The following is a 20,885-nucleotide window of genomic DNA, read 5'->3' on the forward strand; positions in this document are numbered from 1 at the left end:
GGTTTGAACCCTGGACCTCCCATGTACTAGGCGGATGCCCTGTCCATTGAGCCAAATCCACTTCCCCACAATGTCTTCTTAATATCCCTAATCTCTTTAGCCATCTCATTGAATTTATGAAGATTTATTCGAACATCTATAATTAGTTGTTCTCAACTCATTCATGTCATCTGGAGGCTTATCTTGTTCCTTTAAGTGGGCCATGTCTTCCTGTTTCTTGGTGAGAATTGTAATTTTTTGTTGGTGTCTTGGCATCTGGCTTACAACAGTATTTATATTGGGTGCAGTTTTTCTCTTTAGTTTAGGGCTTCTTGCCCTTTCTCCCTTGCTGGTTGTTCAGTAGGAGCCAAGGATGTAGGTGGTACTATAAGCTGTGGAGGCTCAAGCTGCCCTCATTGCCCCAGTGACAGATGAAGCTTCTCCTAACTTTCTCTTTTGCCAGGAGTACGGACAGAGTCACAGTTGTGTGGAATAATCCAAGTTGTGCAGGCCTAGACTGTAGTTGCCCAGAGAGACTGATGAAGGATCATGTCCCTTTCTCCCCTGCCTGGGGTGGGGATGGAACTGCAGGTGTGGGCAGCAATCTATGCAGTGTGGGCCCAAGATGACAGCAGTTGCCCTGGTAGAGTTCCGATTATTCAGTCTGTGCCAGCCAAATGTACCTGCAGTTACCTGAATAGGCTGGTGCAGGGCTCGTCAGCTTCCTTCCTGCCAGAGGTAGGGCTGAAGCCTAGCCTAGGGCTGCAGGCTGAGTGGGTGAAAAAAAGTGGTTCCTAAGGTCATTGTAATTTTTGCTTATCCTGGCTTCCCCTCGTGGTGGGGACAGAGTCAAAATGGCAGCCACTGGCCTCTTCCTGACTTGGACAGATTCACACCATAGCTGTTTCTAGGGTTATACCTTTGCTAGCCAAGTCTACTAATCAGCAGCTGAAATCAGTGGCCAACTGTCTCCTCCTCCCTGTTTTCGGGAAATGGAGCTTCCAATTCCAGCCACAGAGTAGCTCCTGGGGTGACTTGCATTGCCAAAGTAGGATAATCACCGGCCTCTGCGGCTTGGCCTGTAATTTCCCAGAGAGGCTGGTCCAGGTCCCCCTAGCTTCCTCCCTGCTGGAGGTGGGGTTGGAGCTTATGCTAGAGCTGCAATCTGACCTGTATAGAAAGAAGCCGGTCCCCACCGGCACTGTGATTTTCAGTCCGTCCCACTTCCCCTAGTGCCAGGCACAGAGTTAAGATGGTGGCTACGGGCCTCTTTCTGACTTGGACAGGCTCAAACTTTCGCTGTTCTTAGGATTATACTTTAACCCACTGAATTTACTAATCAGTAGCTGAAGTTGGTGCCCAACCATCTCTTCCTCCCCCCACCCGATTTTTGGGAAGTAGAGCTTTCAATTCCAGAGGCGGAACAGAGCTCCCGAGGTGGCTTGTACCACCAGTGGAGGTTGGGCACTGGCCTCCGTGGCGTGGAGCACTCTGCTTACAAATCTTCTCTGCAGATGGGCAGTCTCCTCCTTCCATTCTTTCAAGAATGTTGCAGGACACTCTTCTGGTCTCCTGGAGCCCCCAAACAGGTGCTTTAGCTGGCTCCATATAGCTCTGGGTGTTTATTAACTGCCCTGCAACAGGAGCTGACTCTAGGAACTCCTTACTCCACTGCCATCTTGCTGATTGTCTATTTATTTATTTTGATCAGTTTTATTCACACACCATACAGTCCATTCAAAATATACAGTCAATGGCTCTCTGTGTAACCACAGAGTTGTGCATTCATCACCAATTTGAGAACATTCTCATTGATCTGAAAAGAAAAATCCCTTACCCTTTACACTCCCCTATTATTGACACTTAGCATTGGTATGGTATGTTTATTACAACTGATGAAAGAATATTACCATCTTACTGTTAACTATAGGCCATAGTTGGCATTAGTTGTTTTTTCTTCCCATATATCACCCTATTTATTTTAACAAATCATTTTATTGGTATACATTAATAAAGCACACAATTCATCGAACATGTCCAATTAATGGTATTATGGTCCAGTAATGGTTATAATCACATAGTTGTGCATTCATTGCTTCAATCATTATTAGAGCATTTTCATTATTCTATTTTTAACTTGTAATAGTGACATACATTTGTTCTCATTCATGGAAGAGCATTCTTATCTTTGTACTATTAACCACAGTCATTCTCCACAACAGGCTTCACAATGTTATACAATCCCATGTTTCATCATTTAGCTTTCCTTCTAGTAACATAAACAACCCTAAACTTCCCCTTTTAACCACAATCACACACATAATTCAGTGCTGTTAATTACATTCACAATAATATGCTACTGTCACCTCTATTCATTTCCAAACATTTACAATCAACCTTATTAAAAATGCTGCACAAATTAAGCATCAGCTCCTCCTTCTCTACCCTCATTCTATTTCCTGATATCTTATGCTTTAGATTTTAATTCCAAGAGTTTGTTTATTCTAATTAGTTTGTATCAGTGAGATCATATAATATTTGTCCTTTTGTGTCTGACTTATTTCACTCAGCATAATGTCCTCAAGGTTCACCCATGTTGTCATGTGCATCAGGACTTCATTTGTTCTGAGAGCATCCAGCAAGTTTTAAAAATTTCCATTATTGTACTTTTCATTCTATAATTTCCACTGATTTTTTAAAATAACTTCTACTTTTTTACTGAGGTTTTCAATTTCTTTCATTCATTGCAAGAAAGTTTGTCATCAGTTACTGAAACATTTTTATTATGGCTGCTTTAAAATCCTTGTCAGACATTTCCAACATCTGTCATCTTAGTATTGGTGTCAGTTGATTGCCTTTTCTCATTTAAATTGTGTTTTTTCTGGTTCTTGTTATGATGAGTGATTTTCTATTTTAGCATGGACATTTTGGCTATGTTAGGAACATCTTGACCTTATTTAAATCTTCTATTTTAGCAGGTAGTTATATTGGTTAGGTTTAGTGTATAGATCCTGGTCTACTTTTTGGGTTGTAGTTCCAATGACTGTTTACTTTTCTGAGTCCTTGCAATGTCATTTTGGTCTGCATTGTTCTTTTGGTGTTTCTGGGTCTCCTGCTCAGTTCTTGCTGGTGCTAAAGCAGAGGCAGAAGGCCTCTGATGAGCTTCCTGGTGTTGCTGAGTGACCTTAAGTAGCTGGAGCTCCTGTGCCTGAGTCTCCTTATGCCACTGGGTGGGAGGGAAGGGAGACACCGGACTTGGTTGCTGTTGTGGCTGCTGCTGACAGATCAGGCTGCTTGCTGGTACTCCAGTTCTGGTGGAGACTGAGATGGCCTAGGGCTTTGCTGCTGTTGCTGCTGTTGCCAGCAGATTGGCTTTGGTTGTGGAGCAGGGTTTGGGTTTCCCCACCAGGCCTCTGTTAGGCTTCTCTTTTCCAAGCCCTTTGGTCAGAGAGAGGAGACTTTTCTTGTTCGTTTTGTGTCAGTGTGTGTGTGATTGCTGGTGGTTTGAGTTTCAGGCCTCTCTGGTGCCCATCTAAGGGGAATATGGGAGGTAAAAAGAAAACCAAGGAAACCCACCAGGTTGTTGTTCTGGAAGTCCTGAGTTCCTAGATAGTCTGCCTTTTTCTTTCCTGCTTTCAGAGTTCCTCTATCATTGTCTACTGAATAATTTCCAAGATATTTAGTTGCATTTGGAGAAGGTGAGTAGCGAAAAGTGAATCTCTATCTTCTTGTTTCAGAACCGGAAGTCCTCTAGTATAGTTTTAATTTGCATTTCATTTATTATGAGGAAAACTGAGCATCTTTTTCCCCCAGGTTAAACAATGGGAATTTATTTGCTCCTGGTTTTGAGGCGGGAAAAATGTCCAAATCAAAGCATCATGAAGGCAATGCTTTCTTCCCAAGGACTGTGGCACTCTGGAGCTAGCTACTGGTGATCTGTTCCATCACCACATGGCAAGGCACATGATGGCATCTCCTGGTCCTTTCCTTCTCTTTGGGTACCATTTTAGCATCTTGCTTCCTCTCTGTGAGACTGAGCATCTCTTGATAAGCTTTAGAACCATTTTATTTCTTTTTCTGTATTTGATTTTCTGTTAAATGTCTGTGATATTATTTGCTTATTTTTATATTGGACTAGCAGTATTTTTTTTAAAAATTAATTTATTGAAATATACCACCCACACACAAACATATATAAACAATAAGTATAGTAATAGTTGTGAACTTACAAAACAAATATATATAACATCATACAGGACTCTCATAACTCACCCTACCACCAACACCTTACATTGTTGGTAAACCTTTTTAACTAATGATTAAAGAGCATTGTCAAAATATTACTACTAACCAAAGTATTTTCCCCCACCCTCCCTATTATTATTATCCTTATGTCATTTATATATGAACATACATAAACAATTAACTATATAGTAAAAGTTGTGAACTTACAAAGCAAACCTGCATAACATTATACAGGGGTCCTATGCATCAACTCTCCATCAACAATTTGAATTGTAATGAGATGTTTGTTACAAATTATGAAAGAATATTGTCAAAATCTTATTACTAATCATAGTCCTTATCTTACATTTGGAGTGTTTTTCCCCCATCTCACCCTATTATTTTTTAAATATATTTTTTTAGGACAGAATTTGTAAACTTATAAAACAATCACACACATATGAAGAATTCCCAAGCAATACCCCTCTATCAACACACCACACTGTGGTAGAACATTTGTTACAGATAAGATAATGTCATCTGATTGTTACCATGTCCATAGTATACATTTGGCTCATATTTTCCACACTGCCCCATTATCAACACAGTACATCTTTTGCATAGATGCAAGGACGTTGCAGGATGCCCTTCTGGTCTCCTGAAGCCCCCAAACAGGTGCCTCAGCTAGCCCCAGAGAGCTCTGGGTGTTTGCTAACTGCCCTGTAGCAGGAGCTGACTCTAGGAGCTCCTTACTCCACTGCCATCTTGCTGTAATCCTGGACTAGCAGTATTTTATCAATCGATTTATAAGAGCTACTTTCATATTCACTACTAGTTACAGATATTCCCCATTTTATTAATCATATTTGGCTTTGTTTATGGTATTTTTTCCATACAGATTTTTTTATACAGTCAAAGATATCACTTTCTTCTACAGTTTCTGCATTTTGTGTCATTTTTGGAAAGTCTTCTCTATTTCAAGATTTTCTTTTTAAACTGCCGTTTTTACTTTTTACAGGTCTCACTAATATCAGCTAAGTACAAACAGTAAACACACGGAGTTAAAACCTCGAGTATAAATTACTAGGAGATAGGATTAGGGCTGAGAAGGGTAATGTTTAATGTACGTAGAGTTTTTAATTGTTGATTGTAAATTTCTGGAAAGTTGATGGTAACACATTATAGTGAGTATAGCTAACAATGCTGATTTATAATTGTGACTGTGCCTGAAGGAGGTAGTCTAGGGATGTAAATGTCAACTGAAAGAAAGCTAGAGAATAATCTAGGGACTGTACAATACAGTGAACTTGGCAGTGGATGATAGACTGTAATTAACAGTACAAATATGAGAGCATTCGCTCATGAACTACAATAAATGTACAATACTAATACATGGTGTTAATAAATGGGGGTGTATGGAAAAATATACCAAATGTAAGCTATGGACTATAGTTAGTAATAATATTTTGATGATGTTCTTTCATAATTTGTAACAATTTTTCCACCAACAAGGTGTTGACGGTGGGTGATGAATGGGAATTTGGCACGTTATGCATAATTGTCTTGTAAGCTCACAATTTCACTAATTTAAAAAAGGTAATCATAAAGTATCTACTTCATAGGATTGTTGTGATACTAAATGATATATTTAAGGTATTTAGAATGGTGCTTAGTACACAGTAGACATTCTATAAATGTTATCTATTAATATATTTTTAAAATCCCCCCTTTTTTCTTCTGGTACTTTTATGGTTTCATTTAAAAAATTTTTAAATCTTTGGTCCAACTGGATTGCATTGTGGTGTAAAGTGTGAGGTAGTGTACCCAGTTGTACCCAAACCATTTACTGATTAACCCATCACTCCCTCACTTCCTTGAAATACTACTGTTCCATAAATTAATTCCCTGTCTTCGTTACTTTTTGCCTGGACCACTGTAAGAGTTTTCCAGCATATCCATAATTCCAAACTGTTGTGAGTACTATTGCCTGATTAATTTTCCTTATACAAACTCTGACCAAACCTTCTTTAATTCAAAACCTTCAGAGGCTCCCTGACGCCACAGTTGAAAATAAGCCCTCACACCCCACTGCACTCATAGAAAACCAGAACAACTTTTTCTTTCTCTTATTTCTCATGATTTGCCATTTGAATTATCTGCAAGATTATTTTACTATTGCCTCTGTCCTTGCTAAACTTGATGCTTCATGATAGATTCCCTCTCATTTGTAAAATAAAGTTGAAACAACTGTAAGATCTGGTTCCAACTTATCTTTTTTTGGTCCTCTACCCTTAGAGGAAGTCAAACTGTTGGACTTGTTGCCTGTCCCTGAAAAGCCATGAGCTTTCCAATGTTTTTTTTTTTTTTTAAGATTTATTTTATTTACTTCTCTCCCCTTCCTCCCCCCCCCCCCCCCAACAGTTGTCTGTTCTCTGTGTCCATTTTGCTGCGTGTTCTTGTCCGCTTCTGTTGTTGTCAGCGGCATGGGAATCTGTGTTTCTTTTTGTTGCATCATTTTGCTGTGTCAGCTCTCCTTGTGTGCGGTGCCATTCTTGGGCAGGCTGCACTTTGTTTTGCACTGGGTGGCTCTCCTTACAGGGTGCACTCCTTGCGCATGGGATTCCCCTACACGGGGGCACCCCTGTATGGCACGGCAGTCCTTGTGCACATCAGCACTGCGCGTGGGCCAGCTCTACACGGGTCAAGGAGGCCCGGGGTTTGAACTGCGGACCTCCCATGTGGTAGATGGACGCCCTAACCACTGGGCCAAGTCTGCTTCTCTCCAATGTTTTGTTCTAGTTTATACCATTTCCTGGATTTTATTTATTGGCTTGTGCTCAAATTGCTCCCTCAGTCTGTAGGCCACGGCCCACCCCATCCCCACCCCGCCCGCCCCCCACCAGCATTGCTGTCTTTTGAAAGCCCAATTCAACCTTCAGGGCTATGGCTGTGGGTCTGTTTCTCTTGCCCTGGGCAGAGTGAGCTCCTTGAGAGCAGGGGCAGTGTCCCTCCAATCTGTCGCCAGAGTGTAGTACAGCTTTTTGTCTCTAGGAAGCACTCTTGGTTACACATCTCCATCTGTTCCTGGCTGCAAGCTCCCTACCGGCATTACCTTTGTGTATTTGGGAACCTGGCCTCCTAGTCCCCAGGGCCTATTTGAGTTGGTTTCAGGAATGGTCTGGCAACCTAATGAATGTGTTGGGTTGTGCTGTGAGAGGCTGGAACATGGCAGGGCAGGAGATGAGATGTCCCTGCCTTCCCCTCAACCCCCCCAGTCCATACCCCATGGAGTTCCCTCACTCCCTCTTCTCCCCCAGTAGTAAACAATGACCATTCTACTACCCTGACTCTCCCTGGAGAATGCTCCAGGGTCTCTCTCCTCCCTCTCTCATAGCCCTCTGAAGAGAATACTGCTGAGCTGGTAGTACTTCTGCCCCCTATCCCCACCCCACACTCCCTCCTGGCACCAGGAGGCAGGGTGGCCATGCCAAAGTTCCTGCTCTCCCTCTCCTCATTCAAAGGCACCTTTTCCCAGGATGCCCAGGCCATTCCCAGGCACCACCTGCTCCCTCATTGCACCCCTGCCACCTCCATTATTCTAAGCACCCCTTTTCTTATGGGAAGCATTGGCCCTTGGCTGAAGTGTCTCTCTACCTCCAAGGGCCCCAGGTATCCTAGGAGCTCCAGAGCTCATAGAGATCAGGGATGGTAAGCTGGGAACCAGGTGCCAAATCTAACCTGCTGAGCTACTTGGCTTGGCCAAAATTGTGTTTTTTATTGTTGTTGTTTTAAATTTTATTTCAATTTCAAAAAATAAAATAACAGACAAAAGTCAGCTTAACAAATTATGGAAGCCTTAAAAATCCTGCTCAGACACTAAAAACAAACTCAATTGTTTCTCCAGTGTTCAGAAAAAATGAAAAAATGAGGACAGATTAATTAAATGACATGACCAAGGTCTCCTTGTTAAGGTAGAAAACGAAAAAAAAAAAAGCTCGATCATATTCATGTCTCATAAAACTAAATCCCATATATATATTTGAATCTTTAGCATTGGTATAGAATTGTGTTTTTTGAAGGCCTCATCAGAGGAGAGACCCCAGAAATCTCCAGCCTTTTAGTATCTAGGCTTCTTCCACATCCTGCCTTTCTCCCTTACACCCTAAATCCTGTCTTTATTATCCCTAAAAATATCTGTTCAGCTTCTGGAATTCACTTGTCTGCCACAGTTTCCCTCCTTCCCACTTGTTGCCTCCCCAAATCCTGTTCTCTTCTCCTGACTCTGACTGCCAGTTCCCCAAGCCTGCCCTGTTCTTCTCATCTTCTCCCAGGCATCATGTTCTTCCCTTTTAGTTTTCCTAACTCCATCTCTCTCACCAGATCCCCCAAAGCCCCCATCTTCCTTTCTCCAGCCTTAGAAGAATCCAACCATCCACTGAAAGGGGGATCATCCGAAAAATCAAAGTCAGCTCATTATTTGTTTTCCTACAAATCTCCAGAGATTTTTCTACAAGCTACAGGACTGGTGGTAATAAGGATGAAGACTTGCGCCCTGCCTGGCCTACCTAGAAGACCCTGTGTATGCTGCCTCTTGCAAACTTCTTCAGCCTTCTCTCCTCCCACAACCCTCTGACAACCCCATAACCCAGCATATTTAACTTATTTTTTGTTTTTATTTTTTTATAGCCATTTCAGCCCCAGCCATGAGCCTCTGTAGTGGCTTTCCCCCTCACTCATTCTTCCCTTGGCTGACTTCCTCTCGCCCAGCTCTTTCTATGGATAGATATATTTGTATGTAAAGGCACTGAACAAGGCCTGAAAGGATAGATATATTTGTATGTAAAGGCACTGAACAAGGCCTGAAAGGATCCACGACAAACAGATAAATAGTTGCTACCTCTGTGGAGGATGAGAGGTGATCAGAACTGAGGAGGAGATGGCCAATGGGTACTTTAGCCTTATCTGTAAATTTTTTATTTTTTGCAAGCAGACTGTCATTTCTTTCTTTCTTGTGGGATAATGAAACAAACCAATGAACCAGTTTAATATCAGGAAGCCTCCCCCAAATTTCCCAGGCAGATGGAACTATTATTGGCAGCCTTTAGCATTGGTGAAGTAGGTGCCATGTGGTCAAGGTAACCTCTTTATTTTTTAAAAATTTATTTCTCTCCCCCGCCCCCGTCTGCTCTCTGTGTCTACTTGTTGTGTGTTCTTCTGTGTCTGCTTGCATTCTTGTCTGCGGTACCCAGGAAACTGTCGCTCTTTTTGTTGCGTCATCTTGCTGCATCAGCTCTCCATGTGTGCGGTGCCACTCCTGGGCAGGCTGCTCTTTTTTCGCGCTGGACGGCTCTCCTTGGGGGGCGCACTCTTTGCGCGTGGGGCACCCCTACACGGGGGACACCCTGCGTGGCTCAGCACTCCTTGCGCACAGCTGCACTGTGTGTGGGCCAGCTCACCACACGGACCAGGAGTCCCTGGGTATCAAACCCTGGACCCTCCATTGGTAGGCGGACGCTCTGTCAGTTGAGCCCACAACCACTTCCCAAGGCAACCTCTTTATATTTGGATGTACAGGTGGTGAGGAAGCTGCAGAAGGGTCTTGATCAGGCCCTCTCAATAATACCTCCCAACCAGTCCCTGTATTCAGCCTCAACTAGGACAGTACTCCTGGAGTCTTACAGTGATGAGGTGGGCTGGGGCTAGATACTTGGATTCCTGTGGAGATAAGGGTAGTGGCTATGGCAGCAGGAAGCAGGGCTGCAGCAGGATTTAGTGAGCAGCCTCCCCCCAAGTCCTTCCCACTCCTTCCATGCCCTCCGGCTCCCTTCCAGCTATCCATCTCCAACCCCACCCTGAGCCTCAGAATTACAAGAAGAACTTCAGGCAAGACACACTCCACACCATTTAGAACTCCATGAAGAACAACTCCAGTCTGCCCATCTCTTTATAAGTAACTTTTATTTTTATTTACAACAGAATCAGTGGCTTTATTCCTCCATCTTTTGGGACCCGTGGCATCAGCAGCCATTTGGAAAGTCTGCAGTGAAGTCAAATTCATTCTGCCCCAGCCACAGCTCCGGAAGCTCATTGGCTTGGTCTAGTCCCAGTTCCACCACCAGCGACATCAGCACCTCCTCATCCACTGGATCCGAATCAATGATAGCAGGGCTCTGGGCACCAGCAGGAGAGAAAGACCCCGCCCCTCCTACCTGGGCCCCAAAGCCCCAGTTTTGCTGGGACCCTGCCTCCCCGGGTTGGCCTGGAATGTTGGTAGCCATTCCATGATACTGGCTATTAAGTTTCTGGAGCTGCATACTGGCCAGCAGGTGAGGGGCAGGGTGCAGGTTGAAAGATGGGGGTTTAGTGGGGGGGTTAGCAGTAGGAGAGCCTATTGGAGATGGAGATCCCGAGGAACTAGTGGGACCCCCACCGGCCTTGGTTCCACTTGAGGCCACCCCGGGGTAGTGTAGAATAGTCACTGCTTTGCGATCTTTCACCCCCAGGTTAGGGTAGGCCAGAGAGCTCATCTCTTGGTTGGCATCCTAGAAGACAGAAAAGCACACACCATAGTACACCAGCTCCTGGCCTATCCCTTGCCCATTCATCAGTTCCAGAAGGCTCTTCATTCAGGGCTAAAGGTGGGTAGGCAGCCAGAGGCCCTCTCCTGGAGAGCTAGACTCTCAGCTTAAGCATCCTTTTGCTACCACACCCCTGAGTCCTGTGCTCAGACCCAAGTTCTAGGCCTGGGGCACCTGCCATCCCAAGTGGGTTTGCTACGTTCATCTCTTTCTCTTTGACTTTTACCTCAACATTCTACAGAGAGCAGCTCGTGTGTTGATGGAGGAGTGTTGTTTGGGAATTCTGCACATGTGTATGATTGTTTTATAAGTTTACAACTTCTGTCATAAAAATATATATTTAAAAAATAATAATAGGGTGAGTTGGGGGAAAAACACATCAAATGTAAGATAAGAATTATGATCAGTAGTAAGATTTTGACAGTGTTCTTTCATAGTTTGCAACAAACGTCTCATGACAATGCAAGGTGTTGGTGGAGGGTTGATGTATGGGACCCCTGTATGATGTTATGCATGTTTGTTTTGTAAGTTCACAACTTTTACTATACACTCAACCTCGCTTTAGAATTTTCAATGGAATGGTCTTGTTCTAATTTTATTTCTCTGCACCCTTCGCTGCCATCTTTCAACACTCCTAGAGGGCTCAACTTGACCACATTTGCGGAGAAGCTATTTTCATTCTCCCCAGAGAAAGGCCTGCTGCCTCCTTTCTGCCCAAATATTCCAGATCCCACACCTAGGAGGGCTTGGCACATGACCCCAGACAAAGTAGTCTTTCCAGGCCTCAGTGTTTCTTCATCTGTAAAATGGCAAAAGTTACCTCCTTCACAGGTGAGGTGCCACCCTTGACATCAAGCGCAGGCCTCGACATAGTTGGCATTTCAGAGACTTGGCAGAAGTTGAATAAATTGGTGTGAGGTGGTGCTGCCAGCTGGAGTGGTCGTGCTGTATGTGAGAGAGAAGAAGTGAAAGGGCACAAGGTTTCACTGACCAAGAAAGTTCTCCCAAAGCTTGAAGCAGGGCAACGCTGTCTGACTGCAAGGCAAGGACAGCCACGGGGTTAGACCCAAGACCAGAAATCACCTAAGCAGAGGTAGAATCATATTGGAACTTTTGCCTGCAGCAGGAAAGGTGCTCTATTCAGTAAGGTTATGTGCAGGCAGCTAGCTCCCCACATCGCCAGGAGGGAAGGTACACGAGTGCTTCCTCCGGCAAGTGATTTCAGTTTCAGGTTGTGTGTTTGTGGGGTGGTGGTGGTGGTTTTGGTGGTAGTGGTGGTGGTGAGGATGGTGCTGTCCCTGGTTCTCAGAGGAGGAATATCCCTGAGAGAGTGGAGCACTGTCACAATGGGCCATGAGTGCCAGGGCTGGAGATCCGGGCCTCTACTGGAATTGGGAGAAAGTGGGAAGCAATTAGGGTGAGGAAGACTAGAAGGCCAGAGGCAATGGCACAAGACAGGACAGGAAAATGTCCCCAAGGCAAATGTCATGATTGGCCTCAAAGCCGTGCTTTGGGACATGTATGTGAGAGAGGCAGGGCTGATCTAGGTGGTCTGGGAACTCTAAGGCAGTCAGAAAGCAACTAGTAATGCCTTGGTTTCCTCCGTGCCTCAAGGTCCCTCCAAGACAGCTCCAGCCTTGGACTTTCCCAGGACATTGGCCCCAGAGCTCTGAGCCCAGGCACACTCATCTCTTGGTGATGCAGGATTCAGAACATTCACTCTATGGCTGAATAATATTCCATTGGGTAGATAAGCCACATTTTGTTTATGCCTATATCATCTTTGCACCAGTTTATGTGTGCACGCATGTGTGGCGGGGGGTGGGCAAACAAGAAAAAGATAGAAAAAGAAAGAAAAATGGAAGAAAACATGGCAAAAAAAAAAAAATCAGATGTTCTATCTCCATCCACTGCTGGATTGAAGTCCTGTTCCTCTGAGGCAATCCTAGGATATTCCAAACCAGTGAAAGCTACATCCCTCCTTCTAATCTAATCCATGTCCTCTAAAGAGCTCTCACACCTTCAGTATCACACAATTTTTTTGCCCTCAGAAAAATGCCTGGGGGTCCCTGTCCATCCGTTCCTGTTTGTTCCTACCCAGTCTTCCCTCTCTTTTATGCTGTCTGGTATTCGAATGTACAACAACAAGAAACAGAAAAAAAAAAAGAGAGGAGAATAAAAAGTATCTTTGCTTTGATAACAGTTCGTGGGGAAGAGCATTTTACCGTGTCTCCGTCTTTAGGCTGTCAGCTTCCCTAGGCAAGACCCTGTTTCTATTCAGATCTGTTGCCTCCCAGCACTGCCCCTCACCCCTCAACAGACCCTTACCCCCCACACCGGCTGGGGCCTGTGCTCTGTAGGCACTCAGTAAGTGTTGTTGAATGTGTTTGCTGAGGCAATCTTATTTCGATCAGAATCCCTGGCCCTGCTTCCCCGTTTTCTGTTCACCTCCAGCCTCCTGCCACTTCCCCCCACCCCACCCCCACCCATCCCACAGCAAAACTTGGCAGAGCAGAAACATCCCAGCCTGCTGTCCAAGCCGCGAGCTGATCGCTGCGAAACGGCTACAAGAGGCGGCTGGGAAACCCTGAGCAACAAGTGCCTCACTGGTTGGTCCCTCCTGGCCCCGGGCCACCAGTTCCCGGTCCCACCGTCCGCCTTGAGCTTTGGACCTCCTCGTGGATGGGTAGCCCCCTCCCGCTTAGATCTGGGTGGGGAGGGGAGAGGAAGGAGAGGAAGGAGAGAAAAGGGAGAGGCAGGTAGGGGGGCTGCCCCTTTAACCTGCTGGGGGACCAAAAGTTAAAATGGCACCGACCGAATCGCTGCCATCTCGATTGCTATTTTTTCACTCAGAAGGAGAAATTTAAAAATCCAAGCAGCTCTGCGGCTTGGCTTGGACGCACTCTAACCAGACCAGTCAGTTTAACCACCTGAAAACTAAAGGCCTGTTTTTTACGGACTGCTCCGCTGCCCTCCTAGCCGCATCCCAGGTGAAGCCGCCGGGCCGAGGGCGGAGGGGAGCATCCCTGCCAGGTAGGCGCGAGCACCCAAGCCAACAGGGCCCCCCAGCGTCCGTTCCCACAAGTGCTGTATCAGGAACTGATCGTAGAGACGGGATGGACCCGCGCCGGGTGGTCTCGCTCGGGGAGGCGCACTCCTGCACCAGTGACCGCCACTGCTGAGCCTCACCAACACTTACTGAGCCCCCACTGAGCACCCAAAGTCAACGGGACCCCAGGCCAAGCCTAACCCTAAGCCAAACCGCCTGCGGTCCGTGTTATGAACCCCGCTAAGAGAAGAGTGAGAGAAGCACGGAGAGGTGCGGTAACTTGCCCAAGGTCACAGCTAGAAAGTGGCGGAGGCAGGATTCGGAGCCGGGTCCGTCTGACTCCCAAGTCCTACTCTTCACGAGGCAGGAACTCTGCACTCTATCCCGCCTGGCGGCCCTCGTTTATAGGGAGAGGGGTGTGTGCGTGCGTGTGTGTGTGTGTGTGTGGGGGGGGGGGGTTGGGTGAAGAGAGCAGCGGTCGACTGGTAGTAGCGGCAAGTTGACCAAATTTTCTAACTTCCAACCCGCAATTCCGCCTAACTCGGCCCCCAAAGCCCTTTTCGACTTCAGCCCCCAAAGGAAACCTGAGCTGTGTGCAGACCCCGAGCCGGAGCATTCCAGATGCTGTCCCGGCGATTAGCAAAGTCGGTGGAAGCCGAGCTGGAGAAAGCGCGGGCGCGGGGAAAAAGGGTGCTGCATCTCCCCGGGAGCAGCGGGCGCCCGGCCAGACTGGCCCACCGGCAGGAGAGATCCCTACACCCCCCCACCCCACCCCCAGTCGAGCAGCTAGCAAACAGAAAACAAGTCCCCCTAGAACCCCGAGGCCTGTCCAGCAGACGCCTGCTCCCCAGGCTGGCTCCGCGGGAGTTTCCTGTCCCGCCGTCCTGCCCCGCGCCCTGCCGGGAGCCTCGGCTTACCTCTGCGAAGCCGCCTGTCCTGGAGAGAGGGAAGAGCGGAGCCGGATGAGCCGCTGGAGAAGCGGCGGAGACCCCAGCCCCTGGCACGCAAGCCGCCGCCGCCGCGAGCAGGTCGCACTCACTGCCCGCGGCCACGCCGGTGGCCACCCGACCCCGGGACCCCTGGGAAAAGCCCGCACAGCCGAGCCGCGCCTCGCGGCAGCCGCGCCGCACCGTGCCGCGCCAAGCAGCTCCGGCCCGAGCCGGTACTCTCCCGCCCGCCTGTCCGCAGCTTCGGCGCGGGACTCTGGGGCGGTGGCGGTAGCGGCTACCGCGCTCCCCTCTCCGCGCGGGGAAACCGCCTCTCAAGCCTCCCGCGGAGCCCTGACGCACATGCACAAGGCACCAGGCTGGCTTCGGCTAGGAATCCCAGGAAGGACAGACCCTTTCGCCCCCTCCTTTTCTCTCTTCCCCCAATTTCCACGTCTTTATAACCGGCTCAGGGCATTATTAGCACATGTCCTGGCTCGTGGGCGAGTTGGTGGCAAAATCTGAACTGGATACTTACGGAGGGTCCCGAGCGGGTGCTGTGCCTCCCTCTGTCCTCTTCCTCCTCGCCGGGAACGGCCCGAGCCGGCGGGCTCCGGGCGGGCGGGAGGGCGGCCGGCGGAGCGAGCCTCCTCTCGTCAGCTCAGCGGTGCCCCTTCTGCAGCTGTGCCGCCGGCTACATTTTATAGCGGCGGCTGGCGTGTGTGGCCCTTTAAAGGCGCTCGAGCTGGTGCAGTCACCGCAGATCGTGTGAAAGCTAAGGGCGGGTTGGGGAACGGTGTCCGCGCGGCCCCGCCGGGCAGGCAGCCTCGGGGACCTGCCCTGGCTCCCGAGGTGGGGCTGTTGGACCAGGACAGCTGGCCCCCCACGCCTAGAGCCCGGATCCGCGCCTGCGTTCCTAACGTGACGGGGGCCCTGGCCCAGGACCCGGGCTCTCCCTACTTTCCTGCATGGACTTGCCCAATAAATTCCACTTGGTAATTTCGCTGAGGCGAGGGAGAGCCTTTAGTGTCTGTTTTCTGACCTAAATCTAGCCGGTGGCCAGAGAGGGCTGCAGGCGGGAGAGGGGTGGTGGAGGAAAGCTGTGGGATCAGGGAATGAGTCGGAGGAGGGGGATGCACCCGGGACGGGGTCAGTGGGGCAGGGTCCGGGTTTTCTGCAAGGCTTTCTCGGGGCCGGTCTTCTCGCTTCGGGCCACACCGTCTCCCTTGTTGAAGGGCCGAGGACGCGGGGTCCCTTTATCCTCAAGTCATTAGATTCTGACCAGAGGGCCTGTCCGGCAGCGGTGGCTTTCCCTGGAGGTCTGAGCCGGGGGTCGAGCCCGAGGGTTGTTCTCCTGTGACCAACCCAGGGTGGAAGGAGGCTGTCGGTAAACTGCGCGGAGAAATGCTGCCCTGTGGAACAGCGGAGCCAGGTGCAGCTCACCAGGCTCGCCGAAAAGCCAAGAACAGGCAGCGGGGTACGCAGAGCTTTCCCCGGGCTCGCAGGCATTCCTCTTCTCTTCCCATGATACCAGGTCACTTTATTACGATAATACAGTCATTTCTATCTAGCAAGAACATTTTGCCATTGGAACACATCTTTCTCTGGTTGAGATGTTATTTTACTAATCCTTACCAAAAAGAGGTTCGAGTCTTTTCCCTCATCCCAATTTGTGTTCCTTGTGGCCCACAAGTTCCCATCTCACCCCTTGCAGGAAGGCCACCAAGATTATCCTGATAGCGAACTCCCTTTTTGTCCTCTTTCAGCAACAGCTACTCAGTTTACACTGTTCATAAAAACCCACTCTTGAGAAAAGTCTTGAGGTTAAAAATGGGGGAAGGGAGACGGTCATGAAGTCATTTTCGCTATTATATGTGTTTTGTCTTCTTAATTGGGTTTGAAGACCAGAAGGTCTCTCTCTCTCTCTCTCCCTCTCCCTCCCTCCCTCCCTCCCTCTCTCTCTCTCTCTCTCCCCCCCCTCCCTCTCTCCCCCTCTCCCCTCTCTCTCTCCCTCTCTCCTTTCCTCTCCTCTCCTTTCCTTTTTTTTTTTTTTCAATGCCCTGCATTTCCGCTTCTAACAAAGTTTTGTTTGTTGACTGACTGAAAGCCTTACTGACATAAAGATGGGGAGCAAACAGGAAAGGTTCCTTGGCACCCGGAGGAAGCTGGGGCGTGTCCTAGACGCCAGGTAAACCCGTTCCCCAGTCCAGATAGCTGTCCTGCGCACCTCCACTCCTTCCCATCGCGCCCCCGCCCCAGCCCCGCCTCGCCCCATCCCTCCCCAATCACAAACCCGGGTAACAACCACACCCCACGCACCCTCCAGCAGTTTCTCACTTTGCCCTGCTGCCGTGTAGTATGGTTTCCCTCAGATTAAAGGCGGGGGCTGTCGGTACCCTACAGCCCTGCAGAGTTAGCACGGGAAATACACAAGCCTTCTGGGTGCTTGCTTAGTTGGGGGGTGGGGTAGGGGTGGGAGACTTTTCTGTGAAAACCTTGCGGTGGAGAAAAAGCGGTCTTCTAGGCCTTCGGCTTTCCAAATGTTTTGCTAATTTGGATCCTCCCCCACTCCCCACCCCCCAGCCCTCGACCTCCCTTCTCTCCCTGCTCCGCAGCAATTTGAAAGTGGCGGCGACAGCGACTCCGCTGCAGGCTCCGGATCCGGGTGGTAGGAATCCGCCTTCCATCTATTGGATGTCTCCCAGGCCAATTGTTAGAAAGAGGCAAATGTTCCTGTCGGCTTCTGGAGTGTCTCCGAAGCAGTTGCTCAATAGCCAGCCCCCTCCCCCATCCGGACCATTGAAGGGCAGCAAAAGGAGCGCCCTCCATCTCATTTCTCTGTGCCCACAAGCCAAAAAGGTCCTCCCCACTGGTGACTTCCTGTCATCTCCTTTGCCCACCTCCTGGGGACCAGGAAAGAGAAAGGCTTCAAGTACTCAGCTTTGGAGTACAAAAGCTATCCTCTTCCCGTTTAGGGGAGATGGGAGAAGAAGTCCGTTGCAGAGGCCGGGAAGGAGCAAAGGAGACTTTTGGATTTCTCTGAAAATATCTCTTGAATCACTGACTTCTCAGTCTGCTCCAGCCAAACTCAATAGCTCTCCTGTGAACTCTTATCTCCAACTTGGTAACTAGACTACTAGTTCTCTAAGCAAAGAGAGGACAGGAATGGTCTCTCAGCAAGAACCTTATGTGCAGTAGCACAGGCCAGGCAGATTCCTACTCATCATTTCTTTTAATTCCCACGATTGCCCTGTGAGATAGGGTCTCCTGAAGTCCAGCAGATTTGCCCGGGGAGTTCACAGAGTGAGGACTTGGGGTTGGAGTAGGAGAGGTAACCCAGGTCAGGTTGGCTGCAAGCCCTTACTCTTGCTGGCATTGTCTGGGCGGATAAGCAGGCCCTTTGGAGTGGTGGTCATGAGTGAAGATTCAGGGGTCATTCAGCCTCGGTTTAAATCCCAACTTTGCCTTGCACTGGCTGTGGGATCTTAGGCCAAGTGGGTACATTCTCTGGGCCTCAGTTTTCCCATCTGTTAAATGTGTGTGTGTGTGTAATAATGATACCTACTGTGTAGGATTGTTATAGGGACTGAAGGTAAGACTTAGCCCTGCCAGTGTCTGCTCTGGAGTAAATGCTCAATAAATGCTGGTTGTTATTATACTGTGAACTTTTTCTTCTTTCCTCCTAACCCCACCTTAGTGCAATGCTTAGAGTTAAGTACTTGCTTACTGATTAGTTTAAAAACCAGGTTGAGGAGATGTAGAAGGTCTATAAACTCAGGAAGGGGAGGGAATAAAATGTGGATTTTTTCTCAAAATCCCACCCTCTTGAATCAAGGGCTGCCTGAGTGATATGACAGAAATAAATTCAGGACCAATAAAAGATGACCACTCACAGCCTGTAAACTTTGACTTGCAATTTGAAAAGTTTCCAGAAACATATCCCCAATATATGTGTAGAAAAAATTAAAAACCACAAGTGTTTGTTTAAGAATGCTTGGTGCGGAATTGTTCATAATGGTGAAAATGGGAAAGCATTCTCACTGTCCATGTTAAGGGAGTGTTCTCTTGGTACAGTAATGCTAAAATAAAATCATTCTGATTTTAAAAAACTCTTTTCATATAGGGGGCAAATGGCATCTGAGTGAGTGCACTTCATAATCTCTCCTGCAAAGGACCAGCTGAGCAGGTTTGAAATCTTGCTGGAGAAGGCTGTTTTGGGGACTTGCAAGGCAGGAGGAATCTGGACGTCAATTTGGAGACTGAGACAGAAGTAGTGCTTGCTAAAGGTAGAACTGTGGGTTTCTAGCACTGAGGTCAGAAGTTGTGGGGAGGCAGGACCCTTCCCCCTAGGGCTGGTAGCGGCAGTGTTCCCTGAAAACTGTTGGTTGTGTGGCGGTGTTCCCAAGCCCTGTGTACCCCAGATACGTGGTCCCCAGTTCTGTGTCCCCTAAGCCCCCGTAGCCCATGTTCCACAGACCCACATATCCCGAGTCTGCAAAATCCCCGACTTACCTTTCCCGAATCTAGCACTCCCCGAGGTACAGGATTGCCCTAGCCCTCCAATTTTGGACTGACTCAGTGAGTGGGAAGATTTAGGTGGAAGGTGCAGAAGGGCCTAACAAGTGCGGGTTCAATTTTCTAGTTCCCCCCTCTTTTTTTTTTTTTTTTTTTTTGAGATTGGAGGAGCATACCAAATGGCTTGGGGAGAGCCTGGGAAGAGAGGAGAGGTGAATCTGCTGAGAAAGCCCAATTTACCTAAAAGCCCTGGAATAGGAAACTTGGTCTGGGAGAAGGTGGAGTCAGAAAATCCACTAGCCCTCCTGTAGCCCATCTAAGGGAGAGGGACTGTTAGGACGTGTTTTGCAAGCTTCCAATAGCATATTTGGGGTTCCTGGTGAGGTGCGGGTGCTCTTTCTTTGGAAATTAAGAGTTATTGTTTTCTCTGGTGATTTGATTCACCAAGCAACCACTTGAATCTCCTACTGGACCCCTCACACAGCTTTCCTGTTGCCCTGGGAGAGAGGGAAGTGAGGAACAGAGAAAGGGGGAAGGTCAGGCTCCTAAGCATTTTATTTAACTGCAAAGAGGATTCCTTGCTTGAAACTTTGTCTGGTCTTCTTTGTTGGTTTGTTTTCTTGTTCTTCCTTCCTCTTTATGCCCCCATGGCCCTTTTTTCTTTTTTTCCTTTTTTTCTTGCTTGCTTTCCACCCCCACTCCCCACCCCTTTTTTTTCTTTCTCTTTTTTTTAAATGTTTTTTATATTAGGTGCTAAAGGGAGTGCTTCACATTTGCTGTGTTTCCTCATCCTTGGTTTCCTCTTTTCTGTGTGTGCTGATTTTGACTACATTTTTCTATGCTCCATCATTTATTGTTTCTTTTACATTTCACCTTTCTTTGTTTGGCTCCCAATTTTTCTGGCTTTTTATTTCTAACACCTTTGTACTGTTTTTGGTCTTTTATTCACTCTTTATATTATTGTCCTTTCTTTTCTCTTTCCCTCTCTCCTGACCACACTGGTCTTTTAATTCATACTATAGTCCTCCCCATATTCAGTTTACTATCTCATTATAGGTACTCCACTTTTCTTACTGTTATAACTCTACACAGCTTACATGAGCCTAATATCCATTCTCCTAGATCTCACATGGTTCTTCTGTTAACATTTACTATCATTTACTATCATTATTACTATTATACTTTTTCTTTTCTTACTCCTTTTGCTTTCTCTTGTCCTAATATTTTCCTTCAAGTGAACTTAGTCAATGACAAAGAAATAGAATGAGAAGAACAAAGTGACAAAGAGAAGACATAACACGCACACAAAAACAATCAATTAAGTCCTGAGACTAGACAAAGAAGCTAATCAACTGAATAAACCCACCAAGATAAAATGATGACCAGACAGCAACGAAAAACTACAAACCAAACCAATAATCAGTAAAACACGGCCCAATTCAATGTTCAAACTAATAACCAGGAAGAGGAGCAGAACATTGAACAAGTAATTAAAGCTCTCAAAACATATATTAGGGACCAATTTAATGAAGTGAAGGAAGAGATTAAGAATATGAAGAAAACACTTGGAGAGAATACAGAAAAAATTGTAATCATACACAAAAAGATAATGGA

General features: G+C 47.3%; 1 protein-coding gene across 2 annotated transcripts; it reads right to left on the minus strand.

The window, feature by feature from the left end:
- Window positions 1-10,144: 10,144 nt before the first annotated feature.
- CITED1 (Cbp/p300 interacting transactivator with Glu/Asp rich carboxy-terminal domain 1) lies at window positions 10,145-15,664 on the minus strand. 2 transcript variants are annotated; one of them, XM_004484290.5, is made up of 4 exons: window positions 15,120-15,204; window positions 14,748-14,766; window positions 11,602-11,726; window positions 10,145-10,745 (listed from the first exon to the last, which is right to left on the minus strand). In XM_004484290.5, the coding sequence occupies exons 3-4, from the start codon at window positions 11,659-11,661 to the stop codon at window positions 10,221-10,223; spliced, it is 585 nt and encodes a 194-aa protein (XP_004484347.1). In that variant the 5' UTR covers window positions 11,662-11,726; window positions 14,748-14,766; window positions 15,120-15,204; the 3' UTR covers window positions 10,145-10,220. The 2 variants fall into 2 exon arrangements, with proteins under 2 accessions (XP_004484347.1, XP_004484346.1); XM_004484289.4 differs by lacking the exons at window positions 14,748-14,766; window positions 15,120-15,204 and adding an exon at window positions 15,295-15,664.
- Between the last annotated feature and the right edge of the window lie 5,221 nt (window positions 15,665-20,885).

This window comes from Dasypus novemcinctus, chromosome X (assembly GCF_030445035.2).
Source record: "Dasypus novemcinctus isolate mDasNov1 chromosome X, mDasNov1.1.hap2, whole genome shotgun sequence".
Lineage (NCBI taxonomy): Eukaryota > Metazoa > Chordata > Mammalia > Cingulata > Dasypodidae > Dasypus > Dasypus novemcinctus.